The following is a 20971-nucleotide window of genomic DNA, read 5'->3' as shown; positions in this document are numbered from 1 at the left end:
ACTTAAAGAGAAAGAAATGCTTTTGGTTCCAAAAAGAATTAGATAGCAACATTTTAGAAGAAGGAAGAAGAACAACCTTATATTTCTAAACTCACACACATTTATAAATAGTCATATTTCACTTACCAGAGCTCAACATGTATCACCTAAATTCAAAGTTTGTCTTTCATAATGGCCTACAGAATTTGAGGATGAAATAAATGAAAATACAATATTTTAAATACTCGATTACTCAATCTGGTTCATTCCTAACTAGATTACTTTGTATCAAAACTTGAAGAGTGCATCAAACATACAAGCACACTATACCTCTGGCGTGAACTCATACCATGACTACCTTTTTACTTTGATATTATCACTTTCCAATTAACTTAGAAATCTAGCAAAGAACTATCATTAACTTACAAAATTATTGGGATACACTGTAACACTCGTAACCCGTATCCATCGCCGGAATTGGGTTACGGAGCATTACCGTACAAACAAAACATTAAAACATTCATTTCATACATCATTGCAAATATAATTTAAATACATTCAATCACATACATAACATCCCTTATTCGAGCCCTCGATTCCCTAGAAATACCTTAGAAACAATTGGGGACCGAATTGGAAACAATTGGAAAGTATAATAAAAACTTAGAAAAACTTAGACTGCAGGGGTCACACAGCCGTGTGGCCAAGCCATGTGAGCTGTTTAACAATCGAAATAGGGACACACGGCCGTGTTTAAGCCCATGTCCTCACTCGTGTAACTATTTGAGCTAGTTCACACGGCCAAGCCATACGGTCGTGTGCCAAGCTGTGTAACTCCTGAAGTAGCCACACAAGCCCATGTGCCAAGCCATGTGCTAGGCCATGTAACAGTATGACTTGCATGCACTAAAACCTACAGGGGACAAATGACCGTGTCACCTGGCTGTGTGTCACACACGACTGAGTCACACGCCCGTGTGGACATGAAATTGGCCAAAATCAAGCCATTTCCATCACCAACTCATGCAACCACCTAAAAGCATTTTGTTCATATAAACAAAGCATCGAAACATGACCAAAACCTACATGAAATGACCAATTCAAGAGTCCAATATCATTCAACCAATATACCATATAAGGCACCTCAATAGAAAACATCAAAACTTACCTAAACGTACATATTTGGTCACATATCCATCATTAAAATTCATTTCAATACATTTCCAAAACATGCCATATTTTAACCACAACCAAACCAACCTAACACATACAATTTGAGTCATTTCTAACATGCACCAACTTAACCACATTGGCACAAACTAACAAGGCATCAAATTAACCAACTTATAAAATACCAATTAAACATCTAAGCATTTAATTAAACATCATCATATTTCCACCTATACATGCCATTATAACCTTGGCCAAAACATAAAAAACTACCGATATTTATGCTGGATAGTGTGATAGATCTCTGACGAGCTTCCAAACTGATCGAGCTTTCTATTATCTATAAAACCTAGGAAAGAAAACTATATAAGCACATAATGCTTAGTAAGTTCATAAAACATGAAACACAACTTACCATTTCATCTAAATAACATAAGTATAAGCATAATGTAATCCAACCACAGGCTTGGCACAAGCCTAAGCACCATCACCAACACAAGTTAGTGCATTCAAACATAATTTACTTGAATTAAACATATGGTAAGCCATTTGTATAGGAACATACTTCATTTGAATTCATCATTTCCTTTCCATGAATAAATGATATAGTACATTTGAACACTTACCATTCCTTTCCTTTTCATACTCGTTGAACCATTTAGAATATCTTCAGATGCTCGGGAAAGCTCACTCCAATTTTGCTTAAACATATAACCGTAACCTTTCCTTTACATCGTTGCTCACACGAGCTGTGAAATGGGCTTCCTCACACGAGCTGTGGGTCGAAATGTAAGCTACACGATGTTGCTCACAAGAGTTATAGAGTATCCGTAAAAAATGCAAGACTTCAGCCATCGGTAGGACATTCAAGACCAGCACTCGAAACATGAAATCCCTAATGAATGTCATTTGTATCCTACGAATTTCTAAGATTCAACCGGGACTCAATAGACGTCATGGAATTTCTTTAGATATACATTGATTATGAACATTTTAAATACATAATAACATACAATTAAGTAACATAAACATAGTAATTCGTACATACAAACTTACCTCGACGATTAAGGCGTAGAAACGAGATCGACTAACCCGAGGCTTTAGCTTTTCCTCGATCTAAATCCGTACCTAGTCTATCTTGATCTAAATAAACAAATTCAGTCCATTTAATACTTCTATTATTCAATTCAGTCCATATTTCATATTTTTGTAAAATTACTATTTTACCCTTAATATTTTAATTTTTCATATTTTAGTCCTTATGCTCATAAATTGAAATTTAAACATTTTAATCCTCTTTTCATGCTAGCCGAATTCTCTAGGGACCTAAATCAATCCATACAAATCATCATTTCAAAAATTTAGCATGAACTTTTATCATTTTTACAAATAAGTCCTTAAATACAATTTTTATTAAAAATCACTTCACAAAACTTGTGTATTTTTCAACAAAGACTCATAATCTATCATTAAACATCAGAACCATTCAAAGCCTCAACCTTTGACAATTTTACAAATTGATCCCCAGGCTAGCTAGGTTAAGCTACAACAATCCCGAAAACATAAAAATCATTAAAAACGAGCTCAAAATCACTTGCATGCTAGCACTTATTGTAGTCGAATGAATGAACCCTAACTATGGCTTTTTATTCTTCTAATTTTGGTGGGAAAAAATTTGGGGAAGGTGAATGCATTTTTTTCTTTTATGTTTTTAGTTTAATTTATTAATTGCCATATCAACCTTTGTTTTTAGCTACTTAAAACACCAAATTCTTGCCCATCTTTGTCCATTAACTATAGTAATGGTCTAATTACCATCTAAGTCCTCTCATTTTAAAGTTTCATAGCTATTTGACACCTTTAACTAATGAAACTCTACTTTTGTACTTTTTGTGATTTAGTCATTTTCATTAAATTAAGCATGCAAACGTCAAAATTTCTTAACGAAATTTTTATATGACCATATTAACATCCCATAGACATTAAAATATAATAAAATAATAATTTACTCATTAGATTTTTGATCTCAAAAATACTGTTCTGATTTTACTAAAAATGGGCTGTTACATACACCCATCCTATACGCTAAAAGAAATACTTGGGAGGATATTATTTTGCCACACAGTCTATTCTAATACTATGCATCATAACCTAGAATCTATCAAAACTGGGATGTTACATCATCTCTCTTCATTACCCAAAATGCCCAGCCAGGTAACAGTTCACAAGGCTAAACGTCTGGTTCGACTATTTCTTTTCATTCTCCTAAGGGTCGAGGTATGAGAACAAAAATCCTCTCATCCAGATTGAAAGATTTTGTGACACATACAATGATTAAGAAAACTTCATCTCCCGTATCACTCGTTTCTTCTCCTTCCTCGAGTACACCTTTTCCTATAGCATATTATGTTAATTGTGACAAATTTACCACAAAACACAAAAATTTTCTTGCAACAATAACTATAAGGGTGGAGCCACAATCTTTTAAGAATGCTGTGAAAGATGTAGGGTGGCGTAATGCTATGCTAGAGGAGGTTTAGACTTTTGAGGCTAATGACACATGGGCTATGGAGTCTCTTCCTCCTAGAAAGAAAGGTTTGGGTAGCAAATGGGTGTACAAGATAAAGTACAACTCTAATGGTACCATTGAGAGATTGAAAGACTGTTTAGTTTCCCTTGACAATCATCAAATTGAAGGAACCTATTTTAATGAGACTTTTTCTCTGGTGGCGAAAATGGTGATTGTTCGAACCTTCTTGGTCATCATTGTATCAAAAAATTGGGAGCTTCATCAAATAGATGTTTACAATTCCTTTCTGCATGGTGATCTTGATGAGGAAGTATATATGAAACTTCCACTTGGATTTGACACTTTAAATCCAGGTACGGTGTGTAGGCTTCAAAAATATTTGTATTGTTTGAAGCAAACACCTTGTTGTTGGTTTGCCAAGTTTGTTATGGCTCTAAAGGGGTATGACTTCCTACAATCTTACTTTGATTATTCTCTTTTTACATATACTAAAGGTGCTATGTATATTAATGTGCTTGTGTATGTTGATCATTTGATCATTTTTGTTAACTATTCTACTGCATTGAAGTTTTTCATAGCCTATCTTAGTAATTGTTTCATCTGAAGGATCTTAGAGTGTAACAGCCCATTTTTCAGTGATGTTGGAAACAATGGTTTCGGGATCACAAAATTAGATGATATTATATTGAATGAATAGTAAAGTACGAGTGGGTTGTCCCTAAAGTCAAGTGGTTTTGAAAAATGAGGTTTCAGGACCCCTTTTTGTAAATCAAGCCTGTAAATATTTTTATTAAATATTTACGGAGTTATCATATAGGTTTATTAAATTTTAGCCTGTAAATTTTAATTTTTTATTAGTTAATTAAAGAAAAATGGCTAAATCGTAAAAGATGTAAAAGTTAATCGCTATTGATGTTTATTACCTAAATTGCATAATTAATGTTGGTTTAGAGCTCTAAATGGCAATTAGAGGCTGGTGTAATGTAGTGGAACAGTTGTTTTCCATAATACTTGATAATATATTAAGTTTTGATGTTATTTAATAATATAATAATAAAAACATGTTTTAATTTTTTTTAAAAGAAAAAAAAAGAAAAAAATTTAACCATTTTCTTTCATCTTCAATCGAATGCTAAGGGGAGAAGAAGAACAAACATTCGATCATCTCTTTTCTCTTGCATGTAAGCATTTTCTTAGTTGGTTTTTACTAATTTTTATGTTTTTGAGATCGTTGTTGCTTAATCTAGCTAACCTAGGGACTAATTTGTGAAATTTTCAAATATTTTGAATCTTTCCATTAATGAATTTGTGATGACTTTGAAGTTTGATGATAGATTTATAAGTTTGATAGTTAAATAGAACTATTTTATAAAATGACTTTAGTTTATTTTAAAGTTTAAGGACTAAATTGATAAAATAGTAAATTTAGCATAAATTCTTGTGAAAATTTAGTAATTATGGGTTGTATATGTATGATAGATAATTTTGCTAGCTTGAATTTGATTTAATTGTGATAAATGTGAAAGTTTCGGGTTTAGGGACTAAATTGAATAAAAGGAGAAAGTTCAAGGTAAAAATGCAAAATGTTGATAAATGGTAAATTACATGAATTTAAGTATTTTTAAGTATTTGAATTGGATAATTGAATTAAATTATTATATTTAAATCAAGAAACAAGTCAATCAAACAATAATCGCGGGAAAGGAAAGTTAGCAGTGTAACCATCGGTGTTGGGTTCATTGCCGTTTTTGGATTAGGTAAGTTCGTAAATCAATTTATTTTAATTTATTTTTTGTTTTTGTGTTTTAATATCCACATATGTATGTTGTGATTGAGTTCATTTGCTTAATAAATTGTAAGCAATGAAATGGATTAAGTTGAAATGTTAATTAAGTTAAAGATTATGCTTGAAAATGGAAAACTACATAGATGAATTTTTGTGATGAAATAATGTGTTTATAATTATTTGAATTCAGTTATAAAGGTTTATATATATATATTATAGTTAACATAATTAATTGAGGTAAGACATGAAATTGGAAATAACGAATTGATTTAGGAAACATAGTAAATAAGTATGTGTGAACTGAATGGTATATCTTCTAATATATATATAAGCAGGTTCATCAGGATGAAGACGAGTAAGACCATAGCTGAAAGAAGCTATGACATCATTATTTAGACAAGTAAGACCATATCTGAAAGACACTACAACATCCTATCGAAAATGAATAAGACCATAGTTAAAAGACACTATGGCATCATATTAGAAAGTGAATAAGACCATGGTTGAATGACACTATGGCATCATATTGGAAAGTGAATAAGACTATGGTTGAAAAACACTATGGCATCATACCGGAAAGTGAATAAGACCATGGTTGAAAGACATTATGGCATCAAGCCGAGTATAAATAAGACCATGGTTGAAAGACACCATGGCATCCTTCAATCATTGCTATTCAAGTAACATGTGTCGAGTAAGATTTGTATCACGTGTATGAATATGAGATGAATGTTTTTATTAGTATGGTTTGATAGTGAATACTAAAATCTTAGTGTGATTATATGTTTCATATGTCTATAAATATGTTAAATTATGATGTTGTGGTGTGTTTAGGGAATTAAGTGGTTATATGAGTATTTTTCAAGTATTCGATGTTATTTCATTTGATTCAATGGCCAATTAAAGTTTTAAAAAATGGATGTATATATGAAATGAACTATGTTATAGAAACATGAAATGGAAAATGTTTGTATATGAATATGAAATGAAAAGGGAACCGATTGAGCAATAGATTGAGGAATTATGTATTGAACTTCATATTGATATGTTTCATATTCAATTGATTGGATATGTTCATTAACACACCTACTAACCTTATGGTGTGTTGTGATTAGGAAGGAAAAGTGTGCATAATTTTAGATAAGCAATGTTTTAACGGTTTAATCGTTTATGTTTAGTGAGTCTAAGTTTCTTTTATTCGAGCTTACTAAGGACTAGTTGCTTACGTAATTATTTTTCTATGTTTTGTAGATCATCGGAAAGCTCAAATGGTTGGAATCAACGTCTGAGCACGATCACACAATCCATCAATCCATTTTGGTAGTTTTTAAATATATGGAAATGGTTACAAATGGCATGTGTAGGGTTGTATGTTATTTTTGTAACTTGGGCTGTTTTGAAATTGTGCCAAGCTTTTATTGTGTTTTAATATCCTATGATGATAATTGGTGCATGAAGATGTAAATATGTGTTTTGGTTATTTGTGAATGTCTTGTGATTAGGTAACTTTTTGGTATATTGAAGTGTGAATGAAATGGTTGAATGGTAGGTATGTGATGTATGTTTGGGATATGAAACCATGACATTGAGGTTGAATTGTTTAGATGTTTAATTGTGGTACCAATAAGGGTACATTGGATGAGCTTTTGAATTGTATGATTTATGTATGATTTTGGCATGTTTTGGTCTTGTTTAGGTGTGTTATGAGTAAGTAAATTGGTTGGTAAATGGTAGGTTTGTGTCTCAAGTAAGCATAGTTGGTAAACTTGATTTTCAAGGTACGTTTTGGGACACACGACCTGAGACACAGGCTGTCACACGGTCGTGTGTCGCACATGGTCTATTTACATGATCGTGTGTAGTTTGATTTTAAATTGCAGGTTTGTACACACGGGTTCAGAGAGTTACATGGCCTTGTGACCCAACATCGAATGCACACACTGTCTAGCACACTACCTGAGACATGACTATGTGACCTTATTTCGAATATTCACAGGGGCAGACACACAGGCTGGGACACAGCTGTGTGTCTAGACTTTGAATATAAACAATGTCTGGGATATGTCATACAGCCGTGTGACCCCTGCTTCCTAATTTTTTATCAAACTTTTCCCAAATTTCTAAATTGTTTCAAATTGATCCTAATTTGTTTCTAAATTATTTTTAGGGCCTCGAATGCTCAATTTAAGGCCCAAATGTGTATTTTTGCTATGATTGCATTGAGTTATTGTTAATAAGTATTAAATTGTATTATTATTCTGTTTTAAAGTTAAAAGTTTTGTTTGGTTTAGTAAAGCTCCGTAACCTTAACTCGGTGACAGAGACGGGTTAGGGGCGTTACACGGAGTACTAAAGTACTTTTTAGGTAATGAGGTTGCTTGTAGTCCTCAAGGTTTGTTCTTGTGTCAACGTAAGTATGCACTTGATATTATTTCCAAGGTAGGATTATTGGGAGCCAAACCAACTAGCTCTCCGATTGAACAAAACCGCAGACTTGCACATGCTTCAGGAGAATTGATTGTAGATCCTGAGTCCTATCGACGATTGATGGGTCACCTTATATATTTGGCTATCATGTGTCTAGATTTAGCTTACTCTATGCATGTTTTATCTTGATTTATGTAGCATCCTAAGCAAGAGCATTTAAATGCGACAATCTAAGTAGTTCGCTATTTAAAAGGTGCTCCAGGCCGAGGTATCTTTCAACATTCAGATAGTGAGTTGCCTTTGCAAGCCTAGTGTGACTTAGATTGGGTTGCATATCCCACCACTCGATGGTCTCTATTTGTCTGGCTTGTGTTTCTCAGGCAGTCGCCTATCTCATTAAAAAATAGGAAGCAACACACTACCTCTCGTTCCTCAAATGAAGTAGAGTATCGTTCTATGGCCTCTATTACTTGTGAATTGAAATGGTTAAAAGCTCTGCTACCCAGTCTTGGGGTGCATCACACTAAAGCTATTCCTTTGTTCTGTGATAGTCAGTCTGCCCTGCATATTGTTCATAATACTGTTAATCACGAACGTACGAAGCATATTAAGGTGGATAGTCATTTTATTTGGGATGCAATTTAGGAATGACTTATTTCTACTTCCTATGTCTCTACTATAGATCAACTAGCAGACATATTTACAAAGGCTTAGGAAAAAGAACAATTTGATCATTTTTTAACAAGTTGGGCATTTACGATTTGCATGCTCCAACTTGAGGGGGTATTGCGGAAGATTTGTATGAAATATTTTAGGAAGTATATAAGTATTAGGTTTATATGCAATATTATGAGATAATCTATTTTATGAAGTTGAGGGAGAATAGGAGTAATTTTTCTATTTATATATTCTTTTATGTTGATGAATAACAATCACGACTTTATCCCACTATTGTCAACACCCTTTCTTTTACTATGCTAACGTGCTAAGGAAATTAATAAATTTTTGTTATATAAATATGGAAATGATTATTTCATGATTATGTGTAAAGTTCCATGACTTAAATATGTTGTAATAAGTAGTTGGCAAGTTGCAGTAAAAATGTTTGGTTATGAGATGTCATATTAACTAATATTCTATTATGAAAATTGGTTTTCATAGAATGATTAAAAATTTTAATTTTTTATATTTGTGAAAATTTATGAAATATGACATTATTATGGAAAAGTGAGTTAATATGTTACCATGGCAAATTTTGGAGGGCTCTGTACTAAAAGTCAAATTATATTTTGTCCTTTTTAATGTAAAAATGTGCAAATTAGTTTTTGTGAGTTAGATTAAAGAACAAAATGATCATTTATGTTAAAAATTTCATCCATTTCTATTGTTAAAAACTGACGTGACTAATAGAATAACCAGATAATTACACATAACATGCAACGTGTACATCATACCAGAATATAAGGACAAGTTTTGAACCGTAGAAATTAATAAAATTTTTAACATAATGATCAATTTATTTTTTGATCTAATATATAATGATTAATTTATCTATTTTTTTTAAGTGAAGAGAAAAAGTTCAACACAACTCTTATTGCTTTAATAGGTAAGTTTGTATAATCAAGGGTATTTTTAAGATGGCAAACATCTCACCTTTGATAGGGAAGCGGTTGAGTTTGGAACGAGATAATCGAAACATGTAAACGAAGATATGTGGTCTTATCTATGAAAGAAATGAAACCAAGATCACATACAGAAGTATTTCGAGTATATGTATTATTTATGGGTATAAAATATCCTAATTACAATACGAATAGATCCTAGAATGAGCAAAGTCAAGGGACCCATCAAGTGCTCGTACCAAGGTTTGAGACTGATGTGAACATACTTAAAACTTGCCTATTAATCCAATTACTATAAAATATTCCACTTCAGTTAAATAGTTGTCAGCAAAAATGAAAAAACAAATTACCAACTTTATCAGTTGAATTATATATAAATGTTTGATCACATGAATTGTTGTTAGAAATCTTGAACATCAAAGTACATATTGTTACACGTAATATATAAATAAATATGGTAAAATATCAAGGGAAACAGACTCTTTAACTTTTCCCTAATATCTCTCCAACTATATCCGTGCGATAAGTGGATTAAAGATTAGGACTCGGTAAAAAACACGAAACTATATATCGGTATATCCCTTACAAGATGTTAGTGTATTACCAAAAAAACGTAGCAGTTGGGTTGTCTTGTTTGTCTTGATGCTTATACAGTTGGGCATGCACTAAAAAGTAGGTGTAACATTTAATCAGATTCTTTTTTTTTTTTTTTTGACAATCATTTCTTGCAAAGGTCTTGTTCTTCGTTAATACAATGGCAGATGATAAAGCTGATGGTAATCCAGCAGAAGAGGTACAAGTGCCAATTATTGAAGAGAACGAACATAAACAGGCTGAAGTACCCCCGAAGAAAAACATTATTCCAGGGAAATTCTTTCAGGTGAAACGCGTTTCAGGTTTATTATCCGTTGTTTCATTTGTTTTCTCACTTCCGGTTCTTTCCTCCGTTATCTGGTTGCTATACATGAAAAGCTATGACTGCGAATGGCTATTCAAGTTGCCTAGCTTGCAGATTGGGATCAGCATTGGCTTGATCTGTGTTTTCTTCATCTGCAATGCAGCTCTCTTCTTGAGAGCTCGAATGCAGATGGTGGGAATCGTTGTGGTTATGGTGCCGTTGACCGTGATGTTCACCATCGGTCTTGCATTCCTTGGCGCTAACAGCATGGAAAACAGAAGGATTCCAGCTACACCATTGTGGTTCGAGATGAAAATTCATGACAACGAGCTTTGGAACAACATCAAAGAATGCATCTACGACACTGGCGTCTGCCGTGATTTAGCCTTGACATCAACGAAACTCAAATCATATGATTTCAGCATGAAGAAATTATCGTCGGTGGAGGTATGTATTATCATTTTACATATCACAAACAATAATATTTCTAAATCTTTTGTTTTGGTACTACATACTAATTATGTTCCATTGTAAAGTCTGGATGTTGCAGACCACCTGCAGACTGCCCGTTGCAGTATGTAAACGCGACCTTCTGGGAAAAGAATGATCAAATGCAAACTGATTCTGATACTTACAATCCCGACTGTGATTTATGGAAGAACGATAGAGACGCATTATGCTACGATTGCCTAACCTGTCGACAAGGTTATATGAAAGCATTGCGAAGCAAATGGTTGAAACTTGGGGTATTTTTGGTTTGCATGGCTCTGCTACTAATCAGTTCTCATTTGTCCCTATTTCTGGTAACAATGTGGGAGCTCCATATATCTTAGATCAAAGCTGAGAGGCTGATTCGTTTACATTTTTTAGTATTTGGTTTTTTTCCCTTACATCGTTAGGATTTTATGTGGTTAAATTTCGTTTTAATTCCTAGCTGCTTAGATCAAAATAATATTAATGTAGTGGTCATTGTTTCCTTGTACAAAGCTACCGGTTTTTTTTGTTAATTATACTTTGCGTAACGAACTTCTGAAATCAAGCTGAGAGCTGATTTTTAAAAGAACTAAACTGTTTTTTTTTTTCAATGTTAGAAGAATTAACTTCAGCAAAGATTAGTTAGTAGTATAAATTGTGTTATTTATTTATTTATTGGGATAAAAAATCAATAAAAACCTTCGGGCTATGTAACAAAAGAGAATAAAATCTAAACAATTTGTGTAACTGAATTAGTTTGTTTAACTAATTCATTCCCGGTCAATTTCTTCTTTCCAAATTTTGTTTATGGGTTTTTGAAAGCATTTAATTAACTAATTTAATGATTAAACCAAAATTATTAATAATAATATTTATAATCATTATACAACCACAGCAATATTTCATTATAAAAATAAAATTGGTTGCAAAACCAACCTTTTATTTTATTTTATTTTTCATCTCTAACAACAATTAGCATAAAGTATGATGCACACTTTCTACAAATTAGCTCTTTATAGCAATTTATTCTTCCAAATTTTGGTAAAATTGGTTCAATTACTAACTAAATTAAAATAAATTTAGTTAAAGATATTAATTCAATAAAATACTTGAATTTTATATAAAAAATATATTAATCATATATTATTAAATAAAAATAATATTGAACAAATAAAATTACATTTATAAATTTTATTAAACATCCTATCTAAATCTCACTAGTTAATAATATTATAGTTTTTAATTTGAAATTTTTAAAATTTCAATTATGATTTAAATTTTAAATGTTGTTATAGTTGTCTCAAATGTTCTTACAAGTATATAAAAATCACCTCTTTATAACATCCAAATCTTTTACAGATAAATTTAATTGTTATAGAAAGAGTTGGATGTATCACAAAAAAGTTCTTTTCAAAAAATTTTAAAATTTTGTTACACCAACTCTAGCATATTTTTCAAATTATTTTCTAACAATTAGAGCTTGGGTCATGCTATGTCTAATTGCATAAATTGATGGTCAAATGTTTCTTCCCTCTTCTTGTGTGTTGATTAAAATGATAGAATGTGGCATTCTCAATTCTTATGTATGTTGTGAATATACATGTGAATGGATATTGATATATAATTATTTATTAGATATCTTTTTCTAATGCTGTAGTTCTTAGAATTAGATTAGTTGTAATTAGGTTACCTTTTTTATATAATTATATCATTAATTAAATTTTTTATTTAGTATTTTTCAGAAAACCTTATGAACTAGAAACTGACTAGAAATCTTGTAGTGAAAATCAAAGTGGAGAACTCAAACCATGAAGAATGAAAATCAACACACCTCTCCAGGGATCAAATGCAAATTTTGCCAAGTATGTTTTTATCTTTTTTATGTTTTTTAAAGTTGTTTGATTTTGGATTTAAACTTGAAAACCATATGTTTTGGAGAAAACATAAGTTAAGGTTTCAAATTTTGGTTATAGAATTTTGGGAAATCCAAAATATCTAAAACCATTTGACCAACACCCAATCGTTTTTCATGAATATTTAGTTTATGATGAAAATTATTTTTTGATGAAGATTGGGAGAGTTTGTGTGTTGGAAAAAATTTGGTTTGAAAATGGTTTTCTTGAACAGCGAAAAATTAAAATTTTGAAATCTGACCCGGTTTGTAATATTTATTGCAATAAACCCTAACTGAACTTGTGTTTTGGGCTTAGCGAACGTTCATTATTCTCGACCTTCAACCAAACGGTCTTCTCTGATATTCTCATACCACAAACTACTTCGAGTGTGGGCTCGAATAAATTGAATTGAAACACAGAACTAGAAATAGTTTTATCTTTTTTATTTAGGATGGAAACGAAAATTCCCTCTTCTTTAATAGAAACTAGTAGAATTGTTATTCTGAAAAAATATATTTAATAGCTAAGAATAAATTCTCTCTACTTTTCGGCAAAGTAACAATCTCTCAAATATTTGTTTTATACCTTACTGGTGTCCTCTATTTATAAGAAAAGAAGGTAGAAACTTTGTTGAGTTGTAGTGGTTTATTTCAAATACAAAAAGCACTTCCTACTTAGAGTAGGAGTGTGGTGGATGGCATACCTTAGTATTCCTACTAGGATTGCTGCCCCCTTCATGTTATATGAAGGGTTTTGGGTCTTTCTTACATCAGGTCCAATTACGAGTACTTCTTGGGCCTTTTGACCTAGTACTCTGTATTGTGATCCAACTCGATTCAGTTTTTCTATTTCTCAAAATAAAATTTTAATATTCTATATTAAACAATTTTCTCATCCCTATTTTATCCCTAGTAAAATTTGGATGATTTTACCCCAAATAAAGTTTTAACGATTTTACCCTTGGTAAAATTTAGAGAATTATGTTTAATATTTCACAACTCAATATCTTCACTGTGACCGAATGATTTATTTTCATTTTTAGGCTTCAAAACATCTCAAAATCATAAACTCATTCTTCCGATCATTTTTAAGTAATCCATATAGAATTGCAAATCAATCATTTTCATTTCCATTTCCATTTCGGAAACCTATATTCATTTCTAAATTATTCCATTATTTCATTTCGAAAAAACCATAACCATTATTGAATGTTTCTCATTTCTCTTTTTCTATTCATTTGACCACCGCCAGAAGTGCGAACATCTAGATTGGAAATACAACAACAAAAAGATATAAAATTAAGTAGCGGTGTTTGCAAGTATACAGGTCAAATTGTAATATAGAAGAATGTTACAATGAAACACTCCGAGAAGTATTCCGAGGATCGTACCCAAGGGAAGTTGAATTAAACAGAAATTAATTATCTACACTAATATGTCTAAATAGTACCGATTTAAAATTATACTACGAAAAATCAAATTAACATCAATTAATCTAATTAACCTAAAAATTATTTAAACTAAAAATCAACCAATTTAACAATAAAAAATAATCCAATAAAACAAGCAAGAGCTTAACTCACTTTAATGATCCTAATTAACTTCAAAACTTGTGTTTTATCGAGTTAACTAGTTATTACCTCTCAGCCTCTAGCTAATTAACTAATCGACCAATACACGCTTGCCTCTCGACCTCACTTTCTTGATCGGGATAGATTATAAGGCACTCGGTAAATTTATCTTTCGATCTCGTTTATCCTAAATTACTTCCTAGGGACGTCACTTCGTAAGGTTTAATCACACATAATTTAAACCCACTAACCCAGATTTCAACCCTCATTCATTCATTAATTATTCACACATCCATTCGTTAAACTCCTTAAGGAAATTAACTACTCATGGATCTACGTACAATATTTCCTAAACTCATATTTAACATGCATAACAACAAATTAAATAAAAGTCAAGAGTATAGAAATAAATCCTTTTTTATATCTATTGAAGCTCAAAAGTAAAATCTCCCTTAACAGCCGTGAAGATCACCTCGATTGCAATTGGAATCAACACCAAAATAATGAAAAACTAATATATTGAAATCTTGGATCGAAATCGAGTTCAAGTTAAAATAGTAACAAAAGTATAAAAAGGCCTAAATTGAAAAGAAAATAAAACTAAACTAAAAACCCTAAAATACTAAAACGGCTCACTTGGCCAAGCCTCCTCAAATGAGACTTAACATTCCTATTTATAGAGTTTATGCTCAGACCTAATTAGGGTTGCTAAACAGACCAAAATTCTGATTACGATACATTGTGAGGACAAAAATACCCTTAATTAAGAATTCTTGTTAATCACTCGATGTCGCAACACCAGTCCATTTCCTAGGTATTTTGGCTTCAAAGTTCAATGTTGCAACACCACTTCTTGGTGTCATGACGATGAAATCGTCTCTCATCTTCTAAGCACAAAAAATAGTGTCTTACACACTAGATAGAGTCGTTAGATCATCCCTATGCACATAGTGGCCCATTATGTCATAACATAAATTAAAATTGTGTAAAGACACTTATTTTACATAAATTAAACACCAAGTAATAAAAACTGAAAATGAAATAAAAACATATAAAAATGCTATAAAATAAGCTCGTTAAGTGCCGGAAAGATCTTAATTTGCCACAACGAATTGGAGCAAATCAAACTCCCCCTCACTTAAGTCGTTGCTTGTCTTCAAGCAACAAGATAAAAGGAAACAAAATAAAAATCACACACAATAAAATAAAATCAACTAGTTCTTGAGCATGTCATATACAAGGACTAGATCAGAGCTACATACATAGAACAATGTGAATGAATATGTAACTCTAACACAATATACAACTAACTCTCGACCTTCAATATCACACACATTAGTTCATACAATTACAAAACAAACAAATTCAAGAGTGGTAAGTACATTGATCCATCGGAATAGGTACACAAAATATACATTTATGCTCGAAGAACACCAGTAATTAGAAATGTAAAAATTCAGTTAATTTTCATCCATAAATCGTATCACTTAAGTCACATAGGTATTTTCGGCTTGTAACATTCTACGACTTAGGTTTGTTTGGAATTAAGGAATAGGCATACAAAATAGTTAAAGCACAAAAATATTTTGCACATTATATTGACCCTAATTCTTTCCCAATTAGACCCTTTAGCTCGCCACCTTATATCCCCTTCTCTCTCTTACCTTTTATCTCAATTCCTAAGGTATAGTAAGTGAATACAATTGTCCTAGCAAGACTAATGTGCAAAAAATAACGAATTTTTCTTCTTTCTTTTCTTTTTCACTCACTTTTTTTCAATATTCTCAAAAACTTCTTTCTTAGCTATTTTAGCTTTTTCCAAAATTTTCCTTTTGATTAATTTTCAAAATTTTTCTATTTAAGCACAAGTTTGTAATACTCTTATACTCACCATACTATACAATCCCTTAGGCTCACTCTTATTTTTCTTTTACTTGGAAACCATCGTGTCGTATCTACCTAACCCTCAATATCAATAGCCTGACGTTTAAGTTCGTGCAAGGACCAAGAAAATCAGATCAAGAGATTATCTTCTAAGGCTTAGGGCTTCTATTGTGGTTCATCAAGAAATAGGTATTTAGGTTCAAAAATTAAGGTACTAGGGATTTTACATTAAGGTCGGCCTTTTGGCTCAAAAATGTCTACAAACAAACGCCTTAGGTCATCCCTAAGTGTTTCAATTCATGGATTACAATTAACTAAATATTAACACACTAACAACTTGTTATTAAAATAAACATATATGCTTTCCATGTACCTATTATTCCATTGGTGCACCTAATATAGTGTCACGTATTCAAATTGTAATAAAATGAACTAAATAGTGTAACATTGAACAATTTACTTGGCACGTCACACTTTCCTATTTATATGCTTATAACTAATCACTTGTATTGCTACAAGCTCGCGCACAAGCAAACACACACAAAAGTGAAAACAAAAAATAATAGAAATAAACAAAAAAAAACAACTAATAAAAGCATTAAAATTTGAAAAATTTCTATGTTCCCCTCACACTTTACTTGGCACATCATCCCTGATGTGTGTCTCAAAGATAAGAGAAGAGACTACACGATTTTAGTGTTAAAGGTCCTTGGATGTGGTCAGGTGGTCTTCCTCATGTCGGTTTAACTCTGAGATGTAGTGTTGCATATCGTACAAGGTTCCTACACAGAAATTAACTAATAGAAAAATAACTAAATAATTCCCAACAAAATAAAATCATCCCAAAAATTAAAATTATAAGTCCCAAAAATAAAATTAAAAGTACGAAAGTTTTTAATTAGAATTGGGATCTGGCCGATTCTCTTTGATCATTAGGTCCTTCCCTCGACTTGTGTTTAGAGTGGCGGCCCACACATCCGTAGACCTAGTAAGGATTGTGCAGCTCAGGGTGCGAATCTTAACTCTTCTGACAGATGGCTACTCTGATCGGAATATCTCATCAAAATTTTTGTCGAGGGTCGGCTCTTCTTCTTCGTCCTTGTCATCTCCTTCTTTCTCCTCCTCCAATTCCTAACCAGCTTGTTGTATGGGTGGTATCGATTCGATGGTGGCTCAGAGATGGAAATCTCAAATTTTTGGGTGTAGTTCATACCTAATGACCTACTCCATATTTGTCATATCGTTGGACCCTTGGTCCCTTGGCCTTTTTTCTTCATCTTCTGCTTGAGAAATTGTGGAACATCCATCTTTTTCTCCTGTCGCTCATTCCAATCTTGGATGTGCTTGTAGTTAAGCTCAACGTAGTAGGTGTAGGTGGAGTTCCCAAGGATACTCCTAGTTGGCTTAACAAACTATTTGGTTGTGGACATCGGAACCTTGGCCTTCTTGTATAAGGCAGTCACTAGGTGCGAAAAAAGTTTCTGACCTTCTTGCCACTAATGCAAATGAACATTGCCTTATAAATCCAATTATTAATGCACATTTGTATACGCTGCAACATACACTAAAGTAAAACATCTCAAAAATTGTTAACATTAGACACGCTAAGGGTCAAAGAAATTCATGTGCAAATAAACTGCATCATATTTTGGCAACCAAAAACATTATTTCCTGATTGAATGTCAAAGGGATGTTAGTGCTCAGTTGGTGTTTCCAAATGCCTCTCCCTTTGGCTAAATATTTACAAATCTTATCCATATCAATGTCTCTCAAATAATCAATATCTAGTGCGTCTAACGTATCGGAGACATACTACGGTGCATTATAAATATTACAAATTTCCCGATGGGTGATTGGACCTCCTCGCCTCAGAAAATTATGTGAGTGTGCACGTCATGTTGGGATTTATACTTTTCCCATTCCTTTAATGAATGTTGAATTCATACACCACTAAGTCTATCTCCAAATATTTAAATGTTAAAGAAAAGTCGATCCATTAGTTGGCTCGAATTAAATCCCAAATTTTGTCGTTCAAATTGAACGATGAGTCGAAACTGCGTTCCTGGATAAATTTTTTTATCTTGGTGTTCTAAGAAGTATTTTTCAATTTCTTGACTTTGGAATCGAGTAGAATCAAATTCTCCCGATTTGGCCAATTGTGCAGTTTTACAAAATTTTCTTGGCACTATGGATAATGCAATATATATAAAAAAAACAAATCCAACAATTTATAAAATGATTAAATAAAAATAAATAAATGAAGGTGAGAATTTTTATCACCAAAAATTGTTAATAAATTTTGCTGTCAAAAAGGAGACCAGCGGCGAGGGTGGTAATTGTGCGAATAAGAGCATCACGCTAACGATGAACGGCAAAAATTCGAATTAACGGAGAGTGGAGAAGGGTATGATTGCCTTTAGGAGTGCTTAAAAGGTTTTTAGAGAGTGATTAAGGGTACAAATTAGGTTTTCAAAAATTGTTAGTATATGTACTAAATAGTCGGGTCACCCAAAAATTTTAATCTAGAATTTCAAACCCGATTTCGATGTCGCAACTCCGTACTTTGAATGCTCCAGGTTTTTGAATTTGAGGTTTTATCTCGCGACATTGAGGTACGGTGTTCCTCAACCCACATTAAAGTTAACATTCTCAATTTGTTGTTTTCATCAATAATGTTTTAAGATAATTCACAAATTATCTTGCATTGGAAATTTAGCCAAAGGGATACTAAAGATTCAAGCAGTCCAAGTCTAAAATTTTAAAGCACAAAATACGTAGGTGTCTCCCCTTATCAAAATAATCACCTTAAATTCAAAATCAACAAGAATGGACATCCTCACTAAATATAAATTTATCAACAGGGAATATAAATTTATCCGTTTTTACAAGTACATCCTTAATAATACTCTTAGGATATCTAATTGATCTATCTGCTAATTGAATGCTCATCCTAGTGGGTTTGGGTTTCCTAAGACCAAGTTGTTTAAACATCTTATAAGGCATGACATTTATACTAGCCTTAAATCAGCCAAAGCATTTTCAACATTCAAACTACTAATGAGACAAAGAATAATAAAATTCCCTAGATCTTTAAGTTTGTTGGGTAGTTTGTTTTGGAGAATGGCCAAGCAAACTACATTGAGCTCCACAATCGACGAGTCGTCTAACTTCCTCTTGTTTGTTAACAGTTCCTTTAAAAATTTTACATACTTTGGCATCTGTGAAAGGGCTTCAACAAATAGTAAGTTAATGTGCAATTTTTAAAAGTTGAAGAAATTTACCATATTGTTTGTTTTTGCAGTCTCTCTTCAATGTTGTTGGATATGGAATTTGAGGTTTGTATTTTCTAACCACCAGATTTTGCTCTTCCTTGCTTTCCTCAACCTCATCATTTTTCTCAATAGCTTCTAGTTTTGGTTTCTGTTTAGGTTCGATTAATCCTTCCACGCTTCGAACAATGATTGCTTAAAGTTGCTCCATTGGGTTAGTTTCAATATTGCTAGGTAGGCTACCTCGTGGTCTTTCTGAAACTAATTTTGCAAGTTGTCCAATTTGATTTTCAATCCCTTGAATTGATGCTTGCTGATTTTTCAAAGCTATCTCACTATTTTGAAATCGAGTTTCTAACACTGAAATAATTTTTTCCAACATCTCTTCAAGGTTCAATTTCTTCTCTTGCTAATAAGGTTGCTAAAAACCCAGAGGAGGTTATGACCTTTGATTTCCTTGACCACCCCAAGAGAAATTTGGATGGTTCCTTCAACCTATATTATAGTTATTGCTATAAGGGTTATTTTGAAGTCTAGAATTGTTACCCATAAATTTGACTTGCTCATTCTCCATGCTAGAACCGAAGGGTAAACATTTTGAATTAATAATCCCCACTCCATTCGCATCGTATTGCATCACTGGATTCACCTGTATAGAAAAATTCGAACCATCAAATTTCTTATTCAATGCTTCCACCTGGCTTGACAATATAGCAACTGCATCTAGATTAAAAACATCGGCTGCTTTCATCAGTTTTGTTCTCATGACTTTCCACTGATAGTTATTCAGTGACATCTCCTCAATAAATTTATAAGCTTCCTCGGATATTTTATTATTCAATGTTCCGCCAGCTACTGCATCAATTAACTGCTTAGTCGAAAGATTCAAACCAATGTAGAAGGTTTGAACTTGCAACCAAAAAGGTAGCCCATGATGAGGGCACATTCTCAATAGATCTTTACATCTCTCCCATGCATCATATAATGTCTCCAAGTCAATTTGAGCAAAAGAAGATATGTCGTTCCTCAACTTAGCTGTTTTAGCCAGTGGGAAGTACGTCAATAGAAATTTTTCAGTCATTTGTTCCCAAGTAGTGATAGAACTCCGTGGAAGTGAATTCGATCACTATTTTTCCTTACTCCTCAAAGAGAATGGGAATAACCGTAAGCGTATAGTAGGTCTCACAATAACCGTAAGAGAATGGGAATAACCATCTGAATTATGTTCGCCTTCAGTTCAAAATTGTTTGCAGCAATTGTAGGTCTCACAATAATCGATTCAATCCCAATCAGAGTGGTCTTAGGATAATCATATATAGTTCGAGGGGCAGGACCTGCAGGAGGTAGCTGATTATTTTGATTGTCACCCATCTCCACAGTAATATCCTTTTCCTGTCTACTGTGCTCTATTGATTTTGCCTTGCTTCTCCAAACTCTCTACGATTCTTACGACCAGTCTTTTCAATC

The 20971-nt window shown here is 32.5% G+C and overlaps 1 protein-coding gene and 1 non-coding gene across 4 annotated transcripts; both read left to right on the top strand.

The window, feature by feature from the left end:
- Window positions 1-10119: 10119 nt before the first annotated feature.
- On the top strand, window positions 10120-11494 carry LOC107918112 (tetraspanin-15). 3 transcript variants are annotated; one of them, XM_041099244.1, is made up of 3 exons: window positions 10120-10394; window positions 10527-10859; window positions 10949-11494. In XM_041099244.1, exons 1-3 carry the CDS (start codon window positions 10269-10271, stop codon window positions 11243-11245), a joined length of 756 nt encoding a protein of 251 aa, XP_040955178.1. In that variant the 5' UTR covers window positions 10120-10268; the 3' UTR covers window positions 11246-11494. The 3 variants fall into 3 exon arrangements, with proteins under 3 accessions (XP_040955178.1, XP_040955177.1, XP_016703120.1); XM_041099243.1 differs by having other exon boundaries at window positions 10487-10859; XM_016847631.2 differs by having other exon boundaries at window positions 10120-10859.
- Window positions 11495-20430: 8936 nt separating this feature from the next.
- Window positions 20431-20537, top strand: LOC121220547 (small nucleolar RNA R71). Its single transcript, XR_005917761.1, has one exon. It is a non-coding gene; the product is annotated as a small nucleolar RNA R71 (small nucleolar RNA).
- Window positions 20538-20971: the final 434 nt, after the last annotated feature.

The sequence above is a fragment of the Gossypium hirsutum genome, chromosome D08 (genome assembly GCF_007990345.1).
Source record: "Gossypium hirsutum isolate 1008001.06 chromosome D08, Gossypium_hirsutum_v2.1, whole genome shotgun sequence".
NCBI classification, from domain to species: Eukaryota; Viridiplantae; Streptophyta; class Magnoliopsida; order Malvales; family Malvaceae; genus Gossypium; species Gossypium hirsutum.
This window is presented reverse-complemented; position numbering and strand designations above follow the sequence as displayed.